General features: G+C 41.8%; 2 protein-coding genes across 2 annotated transcripts in view; both read right to left on the bottom strand.

The window, feature by feature from the left end:
• The window catches only part of MMD (monocyte to macrophage differentiation associated), a 62,967-nt gene extending 39,701 nt beyond the window's left edge, over window positions 1-23,266 (bottom strand). Inside the window, exon 1 of the mRNA XM_074970953.1 lies at window positions 23,187-23,266. Within this exon, the coding sequence (XP_074827054.1) occupies window positions 23,187-23,251 (65 nt within the window). The 5' untranslated portion in view covers window positions 23,252-23,266. The remainder of the gene's footprint in view (window positions 1-23,186) is intronic.
• An 18-nt stretch (window positions 23,267-23,284) lies between these two features.
• Window positions 23,285-23,584, bottom strand: SMIM36 (small integral membrane protein 36). The gene has a single exon (XM_074970955.1). The coding sequence runs from the start codon at window positions 23,567-23,569 to the stop codon at window positions 23,285-23,287; it is 285 nt and encodes a 94-aa protein (XP_074827056.1). The 5' UTR covers window positions 23,570-23,584.
• Window positions 23,585-24,569: the final 985 nt, after the last annotated feature.

Below are 24,569 nucleotides of genomic sequence, written 5' to 3'. Positions count from 1 at the left end.
TTCATTACAAAACAAAACCCAACACTAAGATTCTAGCCGTCTTGGTTTTGGATAAATGCTGGAAAATTTGAACCCTAATGGTACAAAAGCTAGATGGCAAATAAAAAAAGACTCCAAAGGAATTATTTTAAAATCTCATGATTTTTAAAGACAGCCTTATGATTTTGGGTTCTGTTTCACGAGTTCTGAATTCTTTGGATTGGCAATACTGTGTTTGTTGAATGTACTCTAAATCGGTTTCATGATAATCCAAAGCACCAACGTGATGGGATACTGTTACTGTGAATAATTTATTTCTGGAAATCTCAGGGTATGTTTACACTGCAATGTAAGCCCAGGGTAAGTAGAAGTCAAATCAGCAGCTCCTGGATTTGTTAGGGCTAGAGCATGTACATTTATTTGTAACCCCAGGTTAGGAATAGTTGAATCCTGGGTCCCAATGTGGGGCTCCAGTGTCTACACTGCATTATGCAGGCTTGAGTCAAAGCACCACATCCCAGACTTCCTAGCACCCTCCCAAAATGTGGCTGCTGTAGCCTTTTGTTTGTGGTATAGATGGGAAAACTTGACAGTTCACCAAACTTGACTGTCCAGAGAACAAAGAAAGTCAGCCTGTGGGATCGTGGGATATTAGTGGCAGACTGGCAGAGTATGTCTACACTGCAATAAAAATGTGTGAGCTGACCCAGGCTTCCAGGGCTCAGGCTGGGGGCTATAAAACTGCAGTGTAGATATTCAGGCTCCAGCTGGAGCCCAGGTTCTGGGAGCCAAGGAATGGGGAGGTTCCCAGAGCTTGGGCTCTAGCCTGATCCCAAATGTATATGCTGCTATTTTATAGCCATGCAGCATGAGCCCCACAAGCCAAAGTCAGCTGACCCAGGCTGGCTAGCCACAGGTATTTTATTGCAGTGTAGACATACCCCCATAACACGAGTCCAGTGGGTCTACGTCTACCCTGCAAATCAGTGACTCTGGTTCGGACCCTGCACCCGCGTGGAGTCTGGGGACGCTGTGTGTGAACCCTGGGTTAGTGCAATGTGTGTGTAGATGGGAAGGGGGTTAGGCATGAGCCCAAGTTTGCACCCTGGGTTTACATTGCAGTGTAGACATACCCTTAGTGGTTTAGGTATGAATATATTATGGGCCTAATCTTGAGTTGTTGTAAATTGGAAGAATTTACCTAGTCACATGGTGGATCCTAATTCACATGATATTGAATATCTTTCTAAAAGAGATGCTATTGCTCAAAAAGAAGTTATGGGTTAGATGCTGGGTGAGGTTCAGTAGCCCATGGTATGCACAGTTTAGACGACTGTAATACTTTAGTCTAATCCAGGCTTTTGGTCTCATTAAAGGGAAATAGTAGTCTGTGATGTGCAGAAGGTCAAACAAAATGATTTGGTGATCCCTTCTGGCCTTAAAATCTATTAAGTTGATTGATATCAATGGAGCTTCCCCCATTTATGTCAGCTGAGGGCCTATGAATCCTCCTTTACACTAGCCAGCGAGTAACTAGCCTACTGGTAAATAAGATCTCAGATGGACACAGGCAGCTAATTAGAACTGAGCTTTGTCTAACACAACTCTTTGTAGAAGCTCCTGAAATTGAAACTAAGACAAAGGAATTATTGATGTGGCCTGGAACAAATGGATACATTAAACCCATAAGGCTGTTCATAATCTGTCAGAGTCAATTGACTAAGGAGAAGCCAGACTAACCACAGCACTTAAATTTATACCCCTACTTAGTAGGTCTTCAATTCAGTATCAGAGCAGTCTCAAGGAATAATAGGAGAGTACAGGAGAATAACAGGAGAATAAAAGGAGACCCTTTCCTTAAAGTGGGTTTAGACTTGCACTGGAGTGTTCTTTGTGACTGTCCCACACTATTTTTCCCCTTAAAGAAAGAATACTTAGAAATTGTCTTTCAGTTAAGGGGCTATGGACCGTTCTTCACAGGGAAGTCATAAAAAAGCCCCATCATTTTACATATTGAAGACACGAATGGACAAACAGGAGAAAACATATTGTAGGAAATATATTGTAGTGTTGCCCTTTTTGGACCGGAATGGCTAGTCCAAAATATTGGCTGAAAAACCATTTTTTTTGTCTAAAACCCCAAAATTTCAGTTCAGATATGCCACCATGGTGCCTAATGGGACTTGTAGTTTAGGTGCTTCAGGCTCCCCTCCTCCTCTATGAACTGGGATCCCTGGTTGGACTACATCTCCCATGATGCATCATGAGCTCTCCGCGTGGTGAGCCACCATGGAAGTCGTAGGGCTGTGGTGCATCATGGGAGATATTCCAGCTGAAGAGTCTGGCTTATAGAGGAGAATTGGAGCCTGAGGAACTGACTCCTTTGGTGCCATTTCCAAACTGAAGTTTTTGACCAAACATTTTCTGGTTTTGGCCCAAAACTAAAAACTTGTCAGATATTTGATTTTTTAACAAAAAACTAACTTGTCTGTGGAAAGCAGACATTTTTTTGTGAAAACTTCTGAGTCAGAACTCCAATTTTCTACTGAAAAACAGTTTTGATGGAAAATTTCCAAGCAGTCCTATTGATCACAGTTTTGGAAATCTCCAGGTATCTCTCCATCCACACAGCAAGAAGACATTTCCTGGTGTCAGACAGAGGAGTATTAGACTCTAGGGGTCTGCTTCATTACTGAACCACACTTTTTGTAATCATTTACACTAGTGCAAAGTGATTTGATAGTTTACTCCTACCTCCTAATTACTTTGCCTTAGTGTAAATTTCCTATTCACATTGCATTAGTGCAAATCACTACCCAAAGTGCAGGGCAATAGTATACCAGGTCTCATAACTTCATTCCCATTCTTGAAAAATAGAAAGCTAAACTAAAAAGTCCCAGGAACACTGGGCACTGATGTACAGTTTGTGCTGCTCTTTGTCATGAATCATCACTGCTATTTAAGGGTGACTGATCCTCTTAAAGCTCCAGATTATACATGCTATAAGCATAACTTGCCTCTGTTTGAGATTTCGTGCTACAATGCAGACGCCTCCACAATTAAATATCCTCTTGAACCTTCTGTCTCCAGCTAAATAGACAGTAATGAGGAAGTTATTAAAAATAATTAGGTAACTTTACTTGGGATCTCAGAAATCTTCTTGTACTTAAGACTCAAAGTTAATATTAAACTACATTAAAGATACTGGTCTGATATGTAGCCAGAAATGGAAATTAAAGCTAAAATCCTAGCTCAGGGTGTGCTTTTACCTCACACATGACTAGATAACCATCAAGGGCATCACTCAAGTATATTGTTATTATTTGTATTACAGTAGCTCATTAAGCCCCCAACCAAGATCAGGGCCTCATTTTGCTCAGGTCATACAATAGATATAATCACACACAAAAAATGACAGTAAAAGAACATGGTTAATGTTGCAAAATGTCTAGCACTCAAAAGTTAGGAAATGCCAGGATTATGGTTGCCCAAGGAACCTTAATTCAGCCTCCTTGTGCATATACATCATGATACAGTCTTTAATACATAACCACATTCTATTTTTTCTATACAACCCCTGCCTTATTCAGTGCCCAGGATGGATGGTGCTCACTTAATTAGCAGCTACTCAGTACTGTGTTTTCTCATCATGGTTCAATGGGTGGCCCTCGGATTTATTTTCCACACACTATTCAAACTCACCTCTAAAGATGGAGTTATTCATTTCCGCCTGGGCTTTTCTATGATGCTCATTGCTAGAGCATCTGAGTGCTTTGCAAATATGAGGTGAGGGGGTGTCATTATCCACATTTTACAGATGGGGACCTGAAGCACAGAGATTAAAGTCAAAAGTTTCCACTAATTTTGGGTGTCCAATCAGAAACCACTCAGACCTGATTTTTCAGAGTATTTAGCATTATGTAGCACTTTATATGTTCAAAGCACAGCTCCCATTGACTTCAGTTGCCAATGAGAGTGCACAGCACTTCTGCAAGTCAGACCCCAGGGTATCAAGTTGGGCATCCAAAAAATGAGGAACGCAGAGTTTGATTAAAGTGACTTGCTCAGCATCACATAGGAGCTCTGTGGGAGTGATAGAATCCCGTTTTCCAGGGTGACATTCAACTGCCTTAACCACTTAATGCTTTCTATTCCTGCAGTCCCCTGCTCATTCACTACATACCTTCCACGTATTAAGAGACAGTCCCTGCTCCAAAGAGCTTACCATTTAAACAAGATAATGTGAGAGGAAGAGACACAGGTCACGCAGCAGAGCTGGGAACAGAATTCAGGTCTCACAATGCTCAATCCAGCAGCCAATGCACTGGACTACACTCTCTCTCCTTTGATGCTATGGCCATTTTTGAAGTGACCAACTAGAAGGCCTTAAAGGTCCCATTCCAATGCAGTGCTTGTGCACAAAATCCTAATCAAGTCACAGCCCATTCTCCCACCTGCACTGACCAGCAGAGGTGGATTGTTATGGGGAGGAGCACATGCTGCTCTCTTTCAAAGGCGTGGCTTGTCAGACTCAAACCTACTCTACTGCAGGCTGGTGCTCAGAGCCCCAGTGAAGCCTTGTAAGCAAAGTGAAGCATATATAGAATCACTGGGGAATAACAAATCAAGGGCCCTAAATCCTGCAGATGGACTTTGGCCCCGGGGGTCTGCTCTTAGGCTCCAGCATCTACCCATGCAGATTTGACTGCAGGGTTGGAGGCCATGAATCCTCAATGGTGCCATTCAGATTTGGAAAACCTGACCTATGCGGAAAGGTTAAAATAACTGGGCACATTTAGTCTGGAGAAAAGACCAGTGAGGGGGGACCTGATAGTCTTCAAATAGGTTAAGGGCTGCTCTAAAAAGGATGGTGAGCAGTTGTTCACCAGGTCCACTAAAGATAGGACAAGTAGTAATCAGCTTAATCTGCAGCAATGGAGATTTAGGTTAGATATTAGGAAAAAATGATCTAACTCTAGGGGTAGTTAAACTCTGGAACAGGCTTCCAAGGGAGGTTGTGGAATCCCCTTCATTGGAAGTTTTCAAGAACAGGTTAGGCAAAAACCTATCAGGGACAGTCTAGGTTTACTTGGTCCTGCCTCAGTGCAGGGGGCTAGACTAGGTAACCTCTCAAGGTCCCTTTGTGCCCTATATTTCTATGATTCTTTACAGTCACTGGCTGGAGAACAACTGCAGTTTACATAGAAGGAAAGATCTTGCTAAAATTGGTTAGCGAAAATATTTGAATAAGAAGAAAGAAAAAGCTCGTGCTTTGCACAGCTAAGGGTATAGTTTCCATTGTTCAGATATGACTGTTATAGAACTGTAGTGAAAGAACTGTGACTGGCATTGGTTTCTGAGCCGCTGCTTTTAAAGTATTACATAATCCTTGTTCCTGCAGAAAGCAAAACAGGAGGTCTGTAATGAAAGCAAAATTGGCTTGAATTGATGAGCTTTTGTAACTAGTGAGTGGAACCTTAAATGGAGCTCTTGATCATACTCATCCCTTTGCTGCTAAGGAGCAGAGTGCAAATATTTATACAACAATGTGTATGTATCCAGTTCCCATAAAACCTCCTCTCCAATCTACAATGAAAGGTTGCCAAAAAGGTTTAGTGCCTGTTAAACTTTGCTGCATGCAAAGTTTAAATATGCCCCGTTAAAAGGTACTTGCACTATCGAACCAAATCCAGCAGGAAAGAGAGAAAACTCATTTACCTTAACTTAGTGAGGCAGCTGGTATAAACGGACACTGCTGACTTCAATGGAGCTGTGACAATTTACACCAGCTGAGGATCTGCCCCAGGTGTACTGCTGAAATATGCTTTTTACTCTATTTTTTTTTAAAATGGGACAGATTCTCTACTGCAGCCAAGATCCAAACAATGCAACTGGGGCTTAGGATGTAGATGGGGCTGGGGTGCGGGGACTGGAGTTGGGAGAGCAGCAGGGAGCTAGTTACATATATCTTTCTTTCTACCCAGCCCTACCCTAATCTTAGCTCTGGCATAGGTTAGAGCAGCCTGGATAGTGCTCTAAACTATGCATCTGATAACAGGGCCCAAGGAAGTTTGGTGCCATACAGCCATGCCCCCAGTAAGCTTCCCCCACCTTAATGCCAATCCTTATGCCAAGGCTGCTGCAACAGGAGCTGGTGAAGGGGTTGGCTCTATGTCCGCTCTAGGCTCGCTGTGCTGCCTATACAAACGGTGTAGTAAATCTGCTGCTGCTGTACATGTGTGTGAATGTCAACAGGCATGGCAATGGGGGACTTGCAGCGGGACTTGAGCCAAGCACATCGGAATGCAGGCAGCCACTATGCATGCTTCCCTGACAAGGTTCTGCCAATTCACCTTCAGCCCCAAGCTGTCTGAAACTCCCCCGTTCCCGCACCCACTGTCAGGTATGTCAAAGTCTATCGTGGTTCTGTAACGTGGACAGGGGGAAATCACAGTCTCTTTTTGTGGGGGTGGGGGTGGGGGGGGGGATGTAGGCCAGGAGGCAAAGGATAAACGTGATGGACTAGATTTTCTGATCTGAGGAGTGCAAACAAGTGGCCCTAAAGCTGTTTAACAAACCTAGTGGAGAATTCTGCTCCGGGTAGGGGAATCTATGAGTGAGGCAGAGACTCTGTTGTGGCTTCTGTGTCACCCATGTTCTAGGACATAGTACAGTGCAGGCCTGGAAAGAAATCTCTCCACCCTGGGAACCCTCTAACAGCTGCTCTATGCAGGTTTTAGCAGTGGTCTCTGAAATGCTGATGGACATTGTTTCTCTTTGGCTCCATTTGCAGCTAAATTGGGTTCAGTAATCTCCATTGTCAGCAATGGGTAAATGAATTAGAGAAGCAGTGAAGAAAAGGTTCTCTCTTGAAGCTCTGTTTTTATTCCATATTCAGAGCGACTCCCTCTTTTTTTTAACTTCATCTATTTGTGCAGATAAACTCTGGTAATAGACGTATGGAACGTATGTCTTGTGCACATACTTGTCACTTCTAAAACAGAATAAACGGCCTTTCCTAGAGATTCACAGTAACACATCAGCTTTCATTATCACCCACCTAACATGAACACAAGAAGGCAAAAGTTTGCAATGACAGCCTTTTGCAAACCCAGCTCTTTCCCAAGCTTTGTGTTTTGCATTTGAATCAATATATATGCAAGATAAAGTACACAGATACTGCTACAGAAGGCCATTATTTACATAAAGTCCAAACCAATAACAAATTCTGATGTATTAGCCCTGATTAGCCTGTCTTCATTGATTCTGGCAGCTTCTTGATTGGCTGCAGGTGTTCTAATCAACCTGTCTGCCTTAATTGTTTCCAGAAAGTTCCTGATTGTTCTGAAACCTTCCCTGTTACCGTACCCAGGGAAAGGGGGGCCTACTTAACCTGGGGCTAATATATCTTCCTTCTATCACTCTCCTGTAGCCATCTGGCCTGACCCTGTCACAGTAACTAGTGAATACTCCTTCAAAGATAGCCATTCATCTGTTTTGAAGGAATTGGCCATTCTGGACTGCAAACCTAAGTGAGGTATAAGGTGGTGTAACTTAGAATCGTGCATACTCATGCAGACTCTCCTTAACCTCCTTACATCTGCTCTACACATATGTCTTTAAGTGGGGGCTTGTCTACACTTGAAATGCTACAGCAGCATTGCTATAGAACTTCAGTGTAAACATTACCTACTCCCATAGGAAGGGTTCTCCAGTGGGTATAGGTAATCCACCTCCCTGAGAGGTGGTAAGTAGGTCTACAGAAGAATTCTTCCATTAATATAGCTCTATCTACACCAGGGGTTTGGTCAGCTTAACTATGTTGCTCAGGGGTGTGGATTTTTCACACTCCTGAGCAATGTAGCTATGCTGATATAAAGTTCCCAGTGTAGACCAGCCCTGAGTTGGTTTAAACTTACACGCCAAAGAATCAGAACAAATTACAAGTTCAAGTAAGGTGGGGGTTACTGAAGGTTCATCTTCTTATTTCTGTTGGGTCCTGAGCAAATTTCCACTGATTTCAACATGCATTGGATCGGGCCTCATTTGGGATAAACCATCTTAGGTCTGGTCTACACCTAAAATTGAGATTGACCTAGTTATGTTGCTCAGGTGTGTGAAAAATTCACACCATTGAGAAACAAAGTTAAACCAACCTAAGTCCCACTGTAGACAGTGCTAGGTTGATGGAAGATGTCAAAACAATGAGAACAGGTCCTATTGACTTCAACTGGAGAAGCAGATACAAAAGAGTCTGTGTGTTAGGGAAAGGAGGCCTAAGTTAGTGTGAGCAGGGTCTAATAACACCAGATCCTGTATGACTTCTGAATTTGTCTCTCACCACACTGACCTGGGTTAATTTTGCCTCTGTGTTCTTGTAATTTAATAACAATTAATATATATGCACATAACACCATTTTTATTAAAATGATATATTTTGAAAAGTTCCTTTCCCTTATTTTAAATATAATTATTCCCCGCTGAATTTTTTGGTACTAGCACTGACTTGTTTTACATAGTTGGCAGGACCTGTTAGTGTTTGTCCCAAATTCTTTTTGAAACAATAGCCAATTCCTAATTACTGCTGATCATAAAGAACATGCCGTGTGATGAACCCAAAGGGCTGTAGCTGAGCCCCAACAGACACTGTGCACCACCCAGATTTCCACATCACTGAAATGGAAAGAAAAACAATAATGTAGGTCATCAAGGGAGTGGCAGATATAGTCTTCTTGTTTATCTGCTTCTGATGACTGCATGTAGTAAATTTCTAATTCCTTGCATGTATCTTCTGGTTTTATAATAGGTGCAGGGGAGTTGTGGGAGGAGATGGCTTGCTTCTTGCCAGTCTTTTTATTATTATCATGTTTGCTTGATGGCCAGCTGTTATGAGCCTTTTCTGTGTAGTAAGCTTGCCTGGCTCTTTCTTTGAATACAGAATTCTGTCTGGACGGTTGAGAGGCAGTTGAGATGGTATTCGGTTGTTTTGTCATTCTAAGGGGATGAGTTAGTAGGGTTCATACGTGAGGTCCCCTCCCCCCCCCCGTTCATTCTTCTTTCCATCTGTATCACTCAACAAACACCACACGAGTTATTCCATTTGGCATTGAATTCACAGCAGATTCACAGGGCCAGCCAGAGCCCATACCCTCTCTCGGAGCACTTAATTTCCTTTCTGTTGCATCCACAGCAACATCTGAATACAGTGGACACATAAGACACCAGACAAAAGAATACTGATTGATGCTAGCTTGAATTCATATGTTATTGACACTGCTAGAGTACATGGTTCTGGATCCATCATCAATAGTGTGCTCTGACTCCAGGCTTCACTTTTTAGGTTTGCATATTAGATTTCAACATACAAATTTCTGTAGTATGGCTGAGTCACAAATTTGGATTCAGAGTGTCAATTATCCAAATACCTTGCATTTATCTTCTGATTTTATAACAGATCCAGGGTCATTCATAACCCAGATTTTGGTCTAGACTTGTCCCAAATACATGCGTGTAGTTTTCTCGGTCTGGATTTTTTAAAGCACTCCTATAACTCTGAAATGCTACTGCCTAAATGCATGTAGTACTGTTTCTTGAAAGAACTTTAAAAGAGCATAGAAAGTTATTCTCCAGGCACAGAGCTACAGCTGGGAGCCTCCTGAAGTTTTCATGTTGATTTAGTCATTGATCTCTGAAGAGAAGAATTCATTGAAGTAGTACTCTGCAAGAGTTGTTATCCCTAATGCCAAGAATACAGAGACGCTAGCCAGGGCTTAGGAACTTCTAAACAAGGAAAGCTGCTGTGATAACAGAAACCTACTTTAAAAATGCCCAGACTGTTTCTTGCTCCCCAGCTTGGCAGACGTTCAAGGTGCTGGGTAGGGGGTTCATTCCCGGCCCTCAGCTGAAGAGGGAGTGTATTCTGCAATTCAGAAATTATGCCACCGGCCAACTAACTCTCCTGGTGACGTAGTGGATTCTGAAAGGGGCTGTAAGCATGGCACAGATGCAGCACAGAACTTCAGCGCTAGAGAAATGAAGCATGTGGGTTTAGGAAATAGGGCCCTCCTGACCATCCCAGCATGCAGGTGGAAGATCCTGTATCCTGTAATAGCATAGCTAACCTGACAGGTAAGCACCCAAACTGAGTGAGAGCAGCAAAAATCTTTAAGGGGCTGGAAGGTGGTGTTAGGCATTGCACGATACTAGAAGGCACCTGGGGAGGCACTGTGACTAAGAGGTACCCCACCTGAGACATAATTCCCTCCCTGCTCCCCTTTTGCCCTGCTGAGGGTGTAAGTGAGGCCTGGAGAAGGTGCGGCTTGCTTAACCTCTTCTATCTGGCCAGAGAGTGGCTGAGGAGGAACTAGGGCTCAGCTCTGTCCCCGCCCACTTGCTCGCAGCAGGAAGTATCTGCAGAGCAAGGGCTGTGCTCCATACCAGAGCCAGATGCAAGGTTCACATTACACTTGCTTGGGAGGGACGGGGGAAAAGGACACACTTTCCATAAAAATTCACAAAACACATATCCCTGTTTTCACAGAAAAATTAACAATTTGACATTTGCCAACCAGCCCTTTTTCAGGTGGGTCTGAGCAGGATGCACATGGAGATAGAGAAAGGCGTTCCTCTTCTGGTTGGCCAAATAAGTAAAGGGCACAATCTAGTCCTAGGTGATATTGTTTCATTCTTTCATCTAATCTTCCCTTCCGTAGACATTGTCCTTTGCTCAGCACAAACTGTTCAGTACCTGTGAAAGTGGAATTGGGCCGGCCTTTACAACCTTTGTTTGTTATTTTTCTCACTAGGGTTACCCTGTACACTTTCCAGCAAATGGGGCACAGAAAAACCACAGTCACAGAACCCATCCTCCCAGTCCATGCAGCTATTAAAATGAAGGAAGAAAAAGAAATGGAGGTTCTAAACTGTGACCCCTGTTTTGAAGTTCTGCTTTTGTAGGATGTGCTTATGTAGGTTTTAATAAGCAAGACTTGATCCATCTTCTGTTGGAACCCTTTTCTGACCTTCTTGTGGAGAGATTGTCATTTCTTCTATCACTCTCTCTTCTATCATTCTGGAGTCTGTATATGTAGGTTTTCAAAATCCCCTGCACACTTTACTGTCTATGTCTTATGTTTTACAATATTCTCTACTCTGAAACCTATAAAGAAGTGAAATAAAAACAGAAGTTCACTTTGCCAGAAATTGACTCGAGCATAGAATGTATACAATGTTTTTTTTCCATAAAGGGGATGAAAGGAGATGCAAACCCATCTTTACTACCTACATTCAATAATAAGTCCAGTGATACCATCTTAGACCTTCCCAATGATCGGTTTAACTATTGCAACTGGAGCTGATTGGAAAATGTCTCTCAGCCCCTGGAAAATTTCTATCATTTGTTTTTCTTCATCTTCAGCAGATAACTGTCTTTTAATTGATTTTTTTCCTTTCAGTTTTTGGGTGTTCGGTTTTCTGATGAAAAATAAATTTTTAAAAAAGAAAACAGACAGACACTTTCCATGAACATTTTGGGTTTTTTGAAAACCAAAATTTATGTCCCCTTCAAAAAAAGTTTAGACAGAAATATTCCAACCAGTTCTAACCACAGCCCTGCCTTTCCTCATACATAGCGTATATGTCACATACACCGAGTGACATGTTACTGACCCCAGGATTTATGTCACCTCCTAATTCACCCCAACACATTTAAAATAGACTAAGGGCTAGATTCGGATACCCTTACTCATTTTGAATAGTACCTCATGCCTGAAGGACCACTTTGGGTCTATTCTAGACATGAGGTACTCACTCTGAGTAAGGGCATCAGAGTCTGGCTCCCTGACGTAGGGGTGCTGGAACAATTTGTATAGTGGGGGTGCTGAGAGCCATTGAACCAAACTGTAAACCCTGTATATGATGGAAGCCACTTCAAGCCAGGGGATGCGGCAGCACCCCCTGCACCCCTAGTTCCAGCCCCTATGTCTCTGTTTGATTTTTGAACTGGTAACATGGATGTTTGAGCAGGTGCACTTGCAATGTGCGGGAAACCTGATACTTTAGGGTGTTGCAAATATGAGGAAACAGAATTACCATGTACAAAGGAATCCCTTGTCTTTACAGGTTTAAAGAAAGAATGATACAATATCACTGTGTGCCTGTGCAGGCAAAATAATAATGCCAAGACAAAATTACGTGGGGATAAAATAAATCCACAAAAGAAACTTAACAATGGCAAGACAAAATATTTCTTCCCAGGTCAGTTTGTAGCCCTGATTCTGCAAGCAACTCCTTGCAGGAGATCTGGCCTGTAGCAGTCATATAAAATCATAAGCCCTGATCCTTCCAAGAGATCCCTGAATGCAGGCTCTGACTAGCTTAGAGTCTCACTGACATCATGTCAACATTTCACAACTCCGATTTATTTTTTTACCCCAATCCAGAATGAGTTATGGTTGCCTTAGAACTCCTGGCTTTCTCCTGCCTGCATCGCCACATTAATTCTCTCCAGCTAGCCATTCTTCACATGTCCAGAGTTGGTGTTGGGATTCATGCCGAAAACAAAACCAAAGCTCATCCCATTGCTAAATAATTGGCTTCTGTTTGATACCTTATGGACAAAACACCAATACTAGCAAGCATTTCCCCTATTTTCAGTTAGGCAGATTTATACAAATATCCCTCTGTATTTATATAATGCCTTATCTACACTAGAAAAGTTTTGCCGATACAGCTATCCCAACAAATCTTCCCAGTGTAGATGCAGTTATGTCAGCAAAAGAGTGCTTTTGCCAGAATAGCTTATCCTGGTTTGGCAAATGAAAAGCTCTACTCCTTTTTGGCCCTAACAATTCTAAGAATTTTTTGCAAAAGGAAAAGGAGTACTTGTGGCACCTTAGAGACTAACCAATTTATTTGAGCATAAGCTTTTGTGAGCTACAGCTCACTTTATTGGATGTATTTTCCACTTTATGCATCTGATGAAGTGAGCTGTAGCTCACGAAAGCTTATGCTCAAATAAATTGGTTAGTCTCTAAGGTGCCACAAGTCCTCCTTTTCTTTTTGCGAATACAGACTAATATGGCTGCTACTCTGAAAAGAATTTTTTGGAGGCCAGTCTGAGACTAGAATGAACTCCCACAAGAACTAAGCGCCATCGCAAACCTCATCGTCTTCCACTCCAGGTGCAAAGTGCTTTCCTTTTGGCCTTGCCTTCCCTAACACAAACACATAGCGATGTGTATGTTAAAAGCGAACAACCTTACCAAAACAAGACATCTCACTGCATATACTTCTTCACCTGGGGACAGGATGAAAGAACAACCATCACACTACAGATGTCAGTCACATTGCTTAATACACTACTGGAAGTGATCAGATACTATGGAGATGAGCACGATATAAGAACTTATATAGAATTGAATATAAATCAGCTGCAATAAGCCCTGTTAATATTCATCCATCAAATACTACCTATCTTTATCTGGCTGCCCTTTGGATTAAGTGGGAAGTCAGATATTCTTTAAGAATACTGCATGTAGAGACATTTAGATCATTTGTTGTGTTGCTACAGATGGATTCTTTTTTTTCCAACAAAGAAGCTACCATACTAATGTTTATTACATTTGATTTCTCTAACATTATGAATATCCAAACATCAATAGCAGTTTGGAGGTAACTCATATTAATTCTTCAATGGCATGAAAATTGCTTGAGTTACGTCATTTGGAAGAACACATATCTAGGGACATTATGAAATCAGATTCTAATGCTTCCTTAAAAAAGAAAAGGAGGACTTGTGGCACCTTAGAGACTAACAAATTTATGTGAGCATAAGCTTTCGTGAGCTACAGCTCACTTCATCGGATGCATGCTTCCTTATCTTTCTCAGTAAACATTCACTGTCCAGATGCTTATGCCAAGAATGTCTTTGTTGGCTTTGTTTTTAAATTTAACTCCACTCAATTTTTCCAGTTCTAATTCAAAACAATATCACCATTAGAAGTTGTGATGGGTATTGATCCTCTCTTTCTTGCACACTTGAAACGCCCACTGAATTAATGACACTGGGTTCAGTGAGATTTTTGGGTGCACTAGGGATATATGATCCGACACAATAAGTTGCTACATTACAGAACTCAGTTTTAAAAGGTGGGTGCCTAAATAGGACATCCAAATCCCACTTCAGGGCATGAAATGGACACGAATAAATAATCACAGTAATAATTAATACCTTGTGCTTCTATAGTTCCTCACACACAAGAGATCTCAAATCACTTTATAAATATTAAGCATCACAACATCCTGAGGATATAAGCATTATCATCACCATTTAACAGATTGAGAAATGGGGGTACAGATTGGTCACCAGCACACATCATCTGTTGCAGGGTTGAGAACAGATTGACGCACCCACAGGCTGGGCTGAATGATCAAATGCTGGATTTAGATACCCTATTAAGGTATCTGCATCTGAAAACTTGTTTCCCCCTCCACCCCCTCGAGTCAGATTGGTATGGAAATGCCTCTTTGAAAGGTTCATGTTAAATACTGGAACTATAAGGGGGTGGAATTCAGGGAGGGACAGGTCTGGGGAAACTAATACATGCGAGAAAGCACAAAGCAAGAAGCCAAGAAAAGATTAAAATAAGAAGATAAGAGTTGATGACAGTTATGGTTTCCAAATTTTGGACATTGATGCTATATTTATGTTTCAGTAAATTAGTAGTACCAGCTCTTTACTCTTCAGTAGCACCTTTCAGCTGAGAATCTCAACACGATTTACCAACAGCTCATTTAGCTGCACACCACTCATCTGGTAGGGAAGAAATATGAAGGGATCACATCATCCACCACTGAAATGCAGCCATGTGTATTCTCTATCGGCACAGCCAATGGTGGGACTGAGTCAGAGAGGTGCTGAGTGCCTGCAGTTGACATTGACTTCAGGACAACACTGCAAAACCAGTTTAGGACATGTAGTGTAAAATGTTGCGGGGGGGGGGGGGTGTCAGAATGTAATTACTTGCATTGGAATATGTCCAGGAGACCAGAGTTAACACCATTATTCTTACAAAAAGTCCCACTATATCTTTACCACAAGTGGTCCTAATCTCAGTTTTATATCTTGCCCAAAAGACGGTACCTCCAGCAGTGCAGCGCCCCTTAGTGCCATGAAAGAGGACTGGGTCAATAATCAGAAGAAAGAGAGCCTCTCACTAAATAACCAACATCATTTTACTACCTCGGTAGTTTAGAAAAGGCCATGCAACTATTGTAGTGGTACTATGACACTTGCTGTGTCTTTGTCAGCTCAGTTGCATGAGTGAGTGATACATGCAGAGATAGAGATTTCCAAGGCTATGGCTAGATGGCAGAAATCCTCATTCAAGTATTGCTCTAAACTTATGCTGCTTGTTTTGTGAGAGTTGAATAGCTCCCAGCACAAGGTGAGGTGATGGTAGGTATTTTCCACTGAATGTATCCGATGAAGTGAGCTGTAGCTCACGAAAGCTTATGCTCAAATAAATTGGTTAGTCTCTAAGGTGCCACTAGTACTCCTTTTCTTTTTGCAAATACAGACTAACATGGCTGTTACTCTGAAACTAGGCAATAGAAGTAATTCTCCCATGCTAGTTACAGATACCTTCTCACAACCAGGGGCTTTTGTCTTGGATAAATCTATGTTTCTATATTTAGAAATATCAACAGATGAGATCTGCTGTAAGAGAACACTGCCCTAATGAAAATTAGTGACGACACAGCACATTCAAAATTGCAAAGTTCAAAACACTAATTCTGTGGGCTGGGATTCTGCTGCTTTTGTGAGGGAGGTTTAGTCTGTCTGGACTAATCCTATATTCATATATAGCGGCTTATCAGGGATTTTAGAAAATCTTATGGCTTTACATTAACATTGGCACATGGTAAAGCTATATTTCCTTGCCATAGTGAGTTTAACTACACATTTGATTTGAATTAATGTAAAAATCTAGCAAGTGAAATGCTAACGCTTTTTTGTTGGTGTTTCTATGGAAACCCTGGAATAAAGGCTTCTCAGCAGGCAATAATATGTAGCTTTAAAAAAAGGTAATACGGCCTAATAAACAGGAGTTGGTACAGAGTGACGTGCTACCCCAGTTCAGAACAAATTCCTATCCCCCCACACATCACCTTTCAAAACACGCAGCCACAAAATGCTAGATAGCCATTATGAATGTCAGCCCATTTAAGGAAGTTTTCAGAAAGGGCTTTTAGAGCCCGCGATTGCCACGTATTTACAATAGTTTGTTCTTTTATCCTCCTGCTCTCCCCTTTTAAATGCTTTTAAAACACCAAGGGGTGTGTTTTGTTTTTTGAGTCAATTGACAACTTCTGTGCAGTTCATTAAGGGTGAAAATTCACTTTAGATCAGAGGAGCCCTCTCAGGCCAAGTGTACTACTTAAGCATATACATTATTTATACCAGAGCGGTGCTCAGGGTTTCCAATCAGGCTCACGACCCCATTGTGCACTGTACAAACACACTGTAAGAGAGAATCTTTCTCCCCCCTGAGGTGCCTTCGGTCTAAATAGACAAGACGAATGGGAATGAGAAACAGAGTCACTTCCTCAAGGTCATGCAGCGAGTCGGTGGCAGAGCTAGAAATAGAACACTGGTCTCCCCATCATCTATCCCCCATCTACTTCTCTATCCCCTAGACCACCTTGCCACTCCAGACTGCACTGCCTCCCAATCAGGGTTAAATGATGCAGTTTTTACTCAGACCTTTGTTCACAAAGGGCACTTACTGCCATTGCTAAGTATCAAGATGAGGGCTTAAAACACTGCTGAAGCTGTAATGTAACAAACATACCCCAGGAGTAGCCACAGCTGGGACTTTGCAAGGCACATACCCATTATCAAAAGGGTAGCAATTTGAAAGCAAGATAAGTGCAGTACATGCAAAGAGCAACATGGCTGTTACTTTATTGCGTTATAGATCTCTGGGCCATTGTGGTCTGTTTCTTTCCCACGGGAATAGGGAGAATGGCATCAGAACAAACTCCCCCACTCCACTAACTTGTTGAAGGGCATAACTCCAGGAAAATAAGAGCTCATCCTAAAAGGCTTATTCAGTCTTTGGCTCTCCGGCTGGTAGATTCAGTTGAGAAACCAATGAGCACCAGATGAAATGGGGGATTATGAATGAAGCAGGCAGCTGCCTACTGAGAGCTGGATGGAAGTCACAACTTGGAATGTACAGAGAATATTTAAAAGGAAGTTATCAAGGTATTTTACATCATCTTCAAAAATTCCATAAGTGCTTCTATTTTGTTTAATCCTCAGTAGCAATAAGGAAGGCCCATTTCACAACCTGTTACCAATTGAACTGTTTAAGTGAGAGGTGTGTTTCACACATTCAGCTCAGCCAATGGGACATCACACAAAGAAAGCTCACCTTGATTTTACAGCAGGAAATTGATATTTAACTCAAGATGGCCACAACATAAAACAATAATCCTTTGTCGGTCCAACCAAAAAGTGTGGTCAGAGTTAGGCCCCTGACCAAGCCAGGTTTCTTGGGTTAAGACAGGATGAAATCCTTCCTCCCCCTGCCCCGGCTTCATCCAGAACTGGTCTCTGAAAGAAGCAGCGGCAACCAGCCTTGTTATCTTGCCTGTTGGGCCCTGATTGGTTTCTGACTACTCCCACCCCTTTTAGCTGCTGGAGGACCAATTCTTGTTGGTTCCACCAGCAGCCGATCCTGGGTAACCTCTCTAGGCAGCTCCTGGAGGTCTGAGTTTGCTGCTTTTTTTTCCAGAAGGACATCTTCTTTGGACAGACGGAACCCAGGGGGCGGGGCCTCTATCAGCAGGCAGCAAATGCCTGGCACACCTCATCAGAGTGTGATTTTAAATCTGTGAACCCCTAGTGTGGGCCGGTCAGACTCATATAAAGACATTCATATTAGTGTAGCTTATTCCCTTCCCATATGGGAATAGCTATATTGGTATTAGCCCCATCATACCAGTATAACTGCATCCATACTAGGGGATTTGTACTGCTTTAATTGTACTGATGTAATTGTCCATGCTAGATAGTTGTACTGCTTTAACTATACTGGTAGAGATAAAGCAGTAGAGATCAATACAGTACTGGACAAATACCAGTATAGTTAAAGCAGTACAACTTTCTAGCACGGACAAGCGCTAAGAAATTTTTCATTGGCCCTGGGGGAATGGAAACATTGATACTCATTTAATCTTTCATTTACTGTAAGCAGAACTGTGCATAGTTTTTAGGAAACTAATATCAGTGTCAAGTGATTATTTACTGTTCATAGTTCCACATGTCAGGGCAGAGTCCATAAACTGTGCTGCAATTGATTACTTCCTTCAGGGCTGAACACTGTGCTTTTATAAACTGTTATCATAAAAAACTCAGGGACATATTCTGCTCTTGAGTTAGCTCATTCAATCCTTTATGTCACTGGAGGCCTGCAAGAGTGAGGACACTATCTGACCTACTTCTGTCTGACATTTAGGGGTGAAATCCTGCCATGACTGAAGGCAATAGACGTTTTGCCATTGACTTCATGGAGCCAGGATTTCACCCTAGGGGTTGAAGTGCCAATCAGACAAAATCTACACAAATGATAGAAAAATGTATTGCTGACAGATTTCTGCCCTCCACCAGGAATATTTCCTGCCATAACCTTACAAGTCTTTATCTCTGCATGTATAATTACTCACTCTGTATCAATGAGCTGATAGAGATACTGTGAATGTGTCATAGTACCGTTAAAATATTTGCACAACCTTTTCTAAACAGCTACGTATCTGCTATTATGCCTACAGCATATGGCACCTCAACAACAGCAAAGAAATGTTCTGTGATCACACTCTCTGTTCTATGTAGTTCTTTCTCTATTTTTAGGTTTCCCCCCCAAATCTATTCCCAGCAAAGCTTAAAATACCTTGTATTAAGGGTGGTTATAATTTGCAGTTAATTGATTTTGGAATAACTTAATTTTTCTTGTACTAAAAATCAAAACAAAATAAACACTAAAAAAAGCATGATTTAAGTGGAGACTACTTGCAGAGCACAGTGCAGCTAGGTCTAATGACTGTATTGCAAGTCTTGCATGGTTTTGTGTTTTATTTAAAACTCCAACTCTTGGAGACAAGTGATTATATGAGAATCTGTGTTTTCATTTTAAAAACAGGTATAGTCCTAGCTCTCATGGTTGCAAAGGAAAGCCTGAAAATGTGACCCAAGTGCACCCTAAGAGTTCAGAAAGCAGAAGACAAACAAAAAGGATCCAACATACATTATTTTTAAAAAAGTCTCATGAGTTTTACACCAATCTCACGATTATTGGCAGCCTGACTTGTGAGTTTTAAATTTTGGGGGTTGGAAATATTGATAGTGAGTTACTATTCAACTTGAATAAGGATGGCAGAATCTGGTTTGTAATATTGTTATATATTTTTTTCTTTTCTCCCACGTTTTGTTCAGAGGATCATTTCTATTAAAACAAGATTGCAGTCAAATTCACCCCAATTTAATGCAGAAGGCACGTAAGCTGCCCCTCCCTATGACATCAGGTCTCCTGCATCCAGATGTAGATTCACACCGAACCTGGTTGATTTACAACAGGGTAGAATTTGGCTCAATGGTTTAAAAATTTTTCTGTGCGGTGTCAGCCCATGTTTGATGAGTGACAAAAGAAGACATAAAGCTACCCCCTAAGGGACGGATAATTGCTAGTTGTCTGACCTTTAACTGGTTAAAATGAGGCTCTGTAAATCCTAAGACTCCTGGGCTGGACTACAGCTGGTTACAAGCATCACTGCTAGAGGACTAGAGTTGTATGAATAATTTACACTGAATAATTTAGTTGTCAAATTTACCCCATTTCAGCTTCAAGTGTGTTTACTGACTACGTAGGAGATCAAAGTCTCAATACAAGGCAACTTTGTAGCAACAGATGATAAACTAAAGTACTGCATTTTACCCTGAGATATTGCTAGATCACTGGATCATAACCTTTCCAGACTACTGTACCTCTTTCAGGAGTCTGATTTGTCTTGCGCACCCCCACGTTTCACCTCACTTAAAAACTACTTGCTTACGAAACCAGACATAAAAATACAAAGTGTCGCAGCACACTATGACTGAAACATTGCTTATTTTCTCATTTTCACCATATAATTATAAAATGGAATATAAATATTGTACTTACATTTCAGTGTGGGGCATATAGAGGACTATAAACAAGTCATACCCATTGTGAAGAGAGTGGTCACTTTGGATGGGCTATTACCAGCAAGAGAGTGAGTTTGTGGGGGGGGGGGCGGAGGTTGAGAAAACCTGGATTTGTGCTGGAAATGGCCCAACTTGATGATCACTTTAGATAAGCTATTACCAGCAGGAGAGTGGGGTGGGAGGAGGTATTGTTTCATGGTGTCTGTGTATATAATGTCTTCTGCAATTTCCACAGTATGCATCCGATGAAGTGAGCTGTAGCTCACGAAAGCTCATGCTCAAATAAATTGGTTAGTCTCTAAGGTGCCACAAGTACTCCTTTTCTTTTTGCAAATACAGACTAACACGGCTGTTACTCTGAAACAAGTCATTGTGTGAAATTTTAGTTAATATTGACTTCCCTAGTGTTTTTTATGTAGCCTGTTGTTAAACTAGGTGACTATCTAGAGGAGTTGAGCTACCCCCTGGAAGACCTCTGCGTACCTCCAGGGGTACACAGACCCCTGGCTGAGAACCACTGCCTATATTCTCAGAAGTGTCATGTGGTAAATATATATTTTTCGCTATTATCACTTTAACTGCTGAACTGTAAACACAGCTATACATATGTTTTTAAGGTAATAAAAATGTAATTCAAGTTACTTTTGGTTGCACAAAACACGAAGGGCATGGCTACACTAGAGAGCTACTCTCTAATGTAGTCACTCTAAGTCTACTGGAGAGAACTCTCCTGTCAACTTAACTGCTCCAGCCACCACGAGAGTCAGAAGCTATGTTGGCAGGAGAAGGTCTTCGACCGATATAGTGCTGTCCACATGTATGATATATACCCTGATCTAAGTGTTTACATGAGCAAAAGCAAGGTCGAAGATGTGTGCCTTGAGCTTGGACTGGAAGGTAGTGAGGTTTGTGATCTCCTCTTCATTGCCAGCTTAACCTTTGAAATGTTCTATATTTGTTTACTCTCACTTCTGCTCTGCAGGACCTTGGTTATGTAGCACCTAACTAGAGCTGGGTGAATTTTTTTTGGCTGAAACTTATTTTTCAGTAGGTTTTGGGCTATCACACCACTCTGGAATGCTGTAGGAATTATTTTTAACCGGGCTAAAATATTTGCTTTGTTGTACATTTAACACCCTCCATTGATCTCTTTCCAGTGCAATTTTGGTGCAACTCAAAAAGAGAAAGAGAAAGAGAGAAGGATTTTATGTTGCAAAAGGAAGGAAGAAAAGGGGAATAGTATGGATATTGTGTGTGAATGGTGGCTAGATGCCACCATTTTATTGCTGCTTTGGAAGAACACAAACAATGGTGACCATTACGATCCATCAGAAAGGAACTTCAGGTTTCCATTCAAGAGTACAGCAAACTCTTTTATGAGCACAGTGATACTTGTTCCTTAATACCTGTAAGTTGGGATCCACAATCAATCTGTACCCTTAGCATAAAAACTCAAGCAATCTGCATACAGAAACAGAGGAATCTGTGGTTGGGGCATTAGTCTAGGACTTGGGAGACCTACCACAGACTTCCTGTGTAGCCTTGGGCAAGTTAGTCTCTCTATGCCTCAGTTTGCCATCTGTAAAATGGAGATAATGGCACTTCCTTATCCTCACAACACCTCTATGAGCTAAGTACATTGAAGATGGTGAGGTGCTCAGATACCAGGGTAATGGGGGGGTTATGTAAATACCATAGATAGGAAGGTTTTCATTGACGAAGAAGGCTCTTAACGTGTAGTTTTCTTGCATTTGTTTGGAGATCATGCTGTTATTACTGTAGATACTAGAAATTTTGACTGTACAAATGCCACAGCTGCAGACCAACCTCCACAATTTAATACAGCAAAGGAAACGCGCTGGTGAGAAAGACCAGGGAAATGTGCATACATAAATGCATGTATGTAAATAGAACTTGACTGCACTTGCTATAAAGGATCATGCAATACATTTCTCAATAGTGAGGGCATTGATTATGACTCATTCTTTCTGCATTGATGATAGTTTTATCCTGGTTTAAGTTTGCATAATGAATGACGGTATCATACCCAGCCCAGAACTATCCTAGATCCCCATATAACATTCAGTGGAAGATGGTAACACAGAAAGGGGCACTCAGAATCAATTTACGGCTTAAATTTATGGTTAAAGATCATATTGTATCTGATTCAAAACAGGCTTGGCTCGGCCAGCTCTGAGGAGCCTACAAATGACATTATAAATGCTACAGTCTGATAGCAGCCACAGCAGGCTCAAATCAGACACACCTCATATATATGCTTGTAAAATCCCTAGGCATTTCTTTTTTCACTTGAGAGATATACAGCCTATCAAGGTCAGTTGCAGTCTGGCTGATAAAAGCCCTATGCAGATACCCCACTATAGTACAGCTGAGTCCTGCAGGGGTGGGTTTAATTGAACAATGCTGTGTTCCTGTAAAAATAAAGACACGGAACCTAAATCTCATTTATACAAAGGCCCCTTTCCAGTGCCACAGTGGGGTAGGGGGTCACTGCTGCTTGGGCTCTAAGAGTATGTCTACACAGCAAATAAAAACCCATGGCTGTCCCGTGCCAGTCGACTCGGGCTCACAGGGCTTGGGCTGTGGGGCTGTTTCATTGCTGTGTGGCTTTCTGGGTTCAGGCTGGAGTCCAGGCTCTAGGACCCTGTGGGGTGGGAGGGTCCCAGAGCTCAGGTTCTAGTCCAAGCTCAGACATCTACACAGTAATGAAACAGCCCTGCAACCCGAGCCTGAGTCGGCTGGCATGGGCCAGCCACGGGTTTTCCTTTGCTGTGTAGACATACCCTTGGTGCCAATAAAAATTAGGCCCTCTCTCTCTTATGGCATGACTGGTGGGACTGCAAGTCATCTAGGACTGTATGAACACAGAACAGAGCCAAACACAAAATAACTCACCCGGTGACACCACCACATCAAATCAGTCACTGTTTCAACTTACCTTGCTGGGGTATTATCCATTTGCAAACTGAAAGTAAACATGGCAGATAAGGCAAGCTTATCCATAGATACTTGAATGCAGAAGCAATTGGTGGGCCCCTAAACCACAGTAGTTCTTTTCCCTGGCAGGTCAGAAGAATTTTCATAAGCAGAGACAAGTCCTTTGGCCCAGCGGGTACCAGGGCAGTTCTGTTGCATCACCACCAATCGGATTGGAGGCTGGGAATCCGTAGGAATCTCAGGAGCATATTCCTTATTGGGATCTATCCCCCTACAATCATATAGCACGCAAGAAATCAGGAACACCAAAAGCAGAATAACATAACTAGCTACCAGGATGATCAAGTTCAAGGTTACAGGGTCAATTTCCAAGTAAAAATCCATTTCATCCCGTACTACTGCCCGAGAAGTCAGAGAATGAAGTTTCATACATACTAGTGAGCAATGGCTAGCTGATCAGAATAAATGTATTGGCTTTGTGGTAAAAATACATTAAGCCTCAGCACTCCTGCAGCAATGGATTTCCCTGAACTGGATGATTAAAGCTGCTCAGTTTAATAACTTAAGCTCCTTCTTTTAATACCGGGTTGCCTACATTGGCAGAAGCTAAATTTGATTCCTTTACCAACAGCAGACTATCCATCTTCCTATTAGAACCCATCTTTCTTTTTTCTTGGCAGGCATGCACCAAACAATGCATTTGTTTTATTTACTCAGCTCCAGAGAGGGCTTCATGCACCAAGGTGAGTTATTATGACTATCGGAAGGTTTTACTGAAGGTCACAGATAACAAAACATCAGCTGTAAATAAGTGAGGAGCTGAATGAGGGGGAAAAGATGAAACAAGGCACAACTTGGACAGAGGATTATTCCAGCTGGGATTTATAGTATTTCACACATGACTCTATAGACTAAAAAGACATTTTTTCACTGGGAAATTTTCTTAAAATTTAATGAGCTTGATTCTCATTTACGCTATGGGCCCTTTGTACTGCCCTGGTAGCATTAAGCAGCCTTAATGTGTAAATTATTATTTATTTGTATTGGTAGTGCCTAGGAGCCCCAGACATGGACCGTGACCTCATCGTGCAAGGTGCTGTACAAACACAAAACACAAAGACAGTCCCTCCCCCAAAGAGTTTACAATCTAAATATAAACAATAGGAGGGTACAGACAAATGGGGAAGCACAAGGATACAACGCAACAGTATTGGTCAACATGAGAGGCAATGGTCTCATCACACCAGTTGCCTTACCCTTGTCTAGTTTTTTGTAGGCATCTCGGCAAAGGAGAGATCTAAGAAGGGAATAGGAAGTTATGGCTCTTGGCATTGCCAGAGCTATGGAAAAGGGCTTTAATGTAAATGAGAATCAGGCCCCTGGT

The sequence above is a fragment of the Natator depressus genome, chromosome 14 (genome assembly GCF_965152275.1).
Source record: "Natator depressus isolate rNatDep1 chromosome 14, rNatDep2.hap1, whole genome shotgun sequence".
NCBI lineage: Eukaryota > Metazoa > Chordata > Testudines > Cheloniidae > Natator > Natator depressus.
The sequence above is the reverse complement of the archived record's forward strand: the minus strand, read 5'-3'. Positions and strand labels throughout refer to the sequence as shown.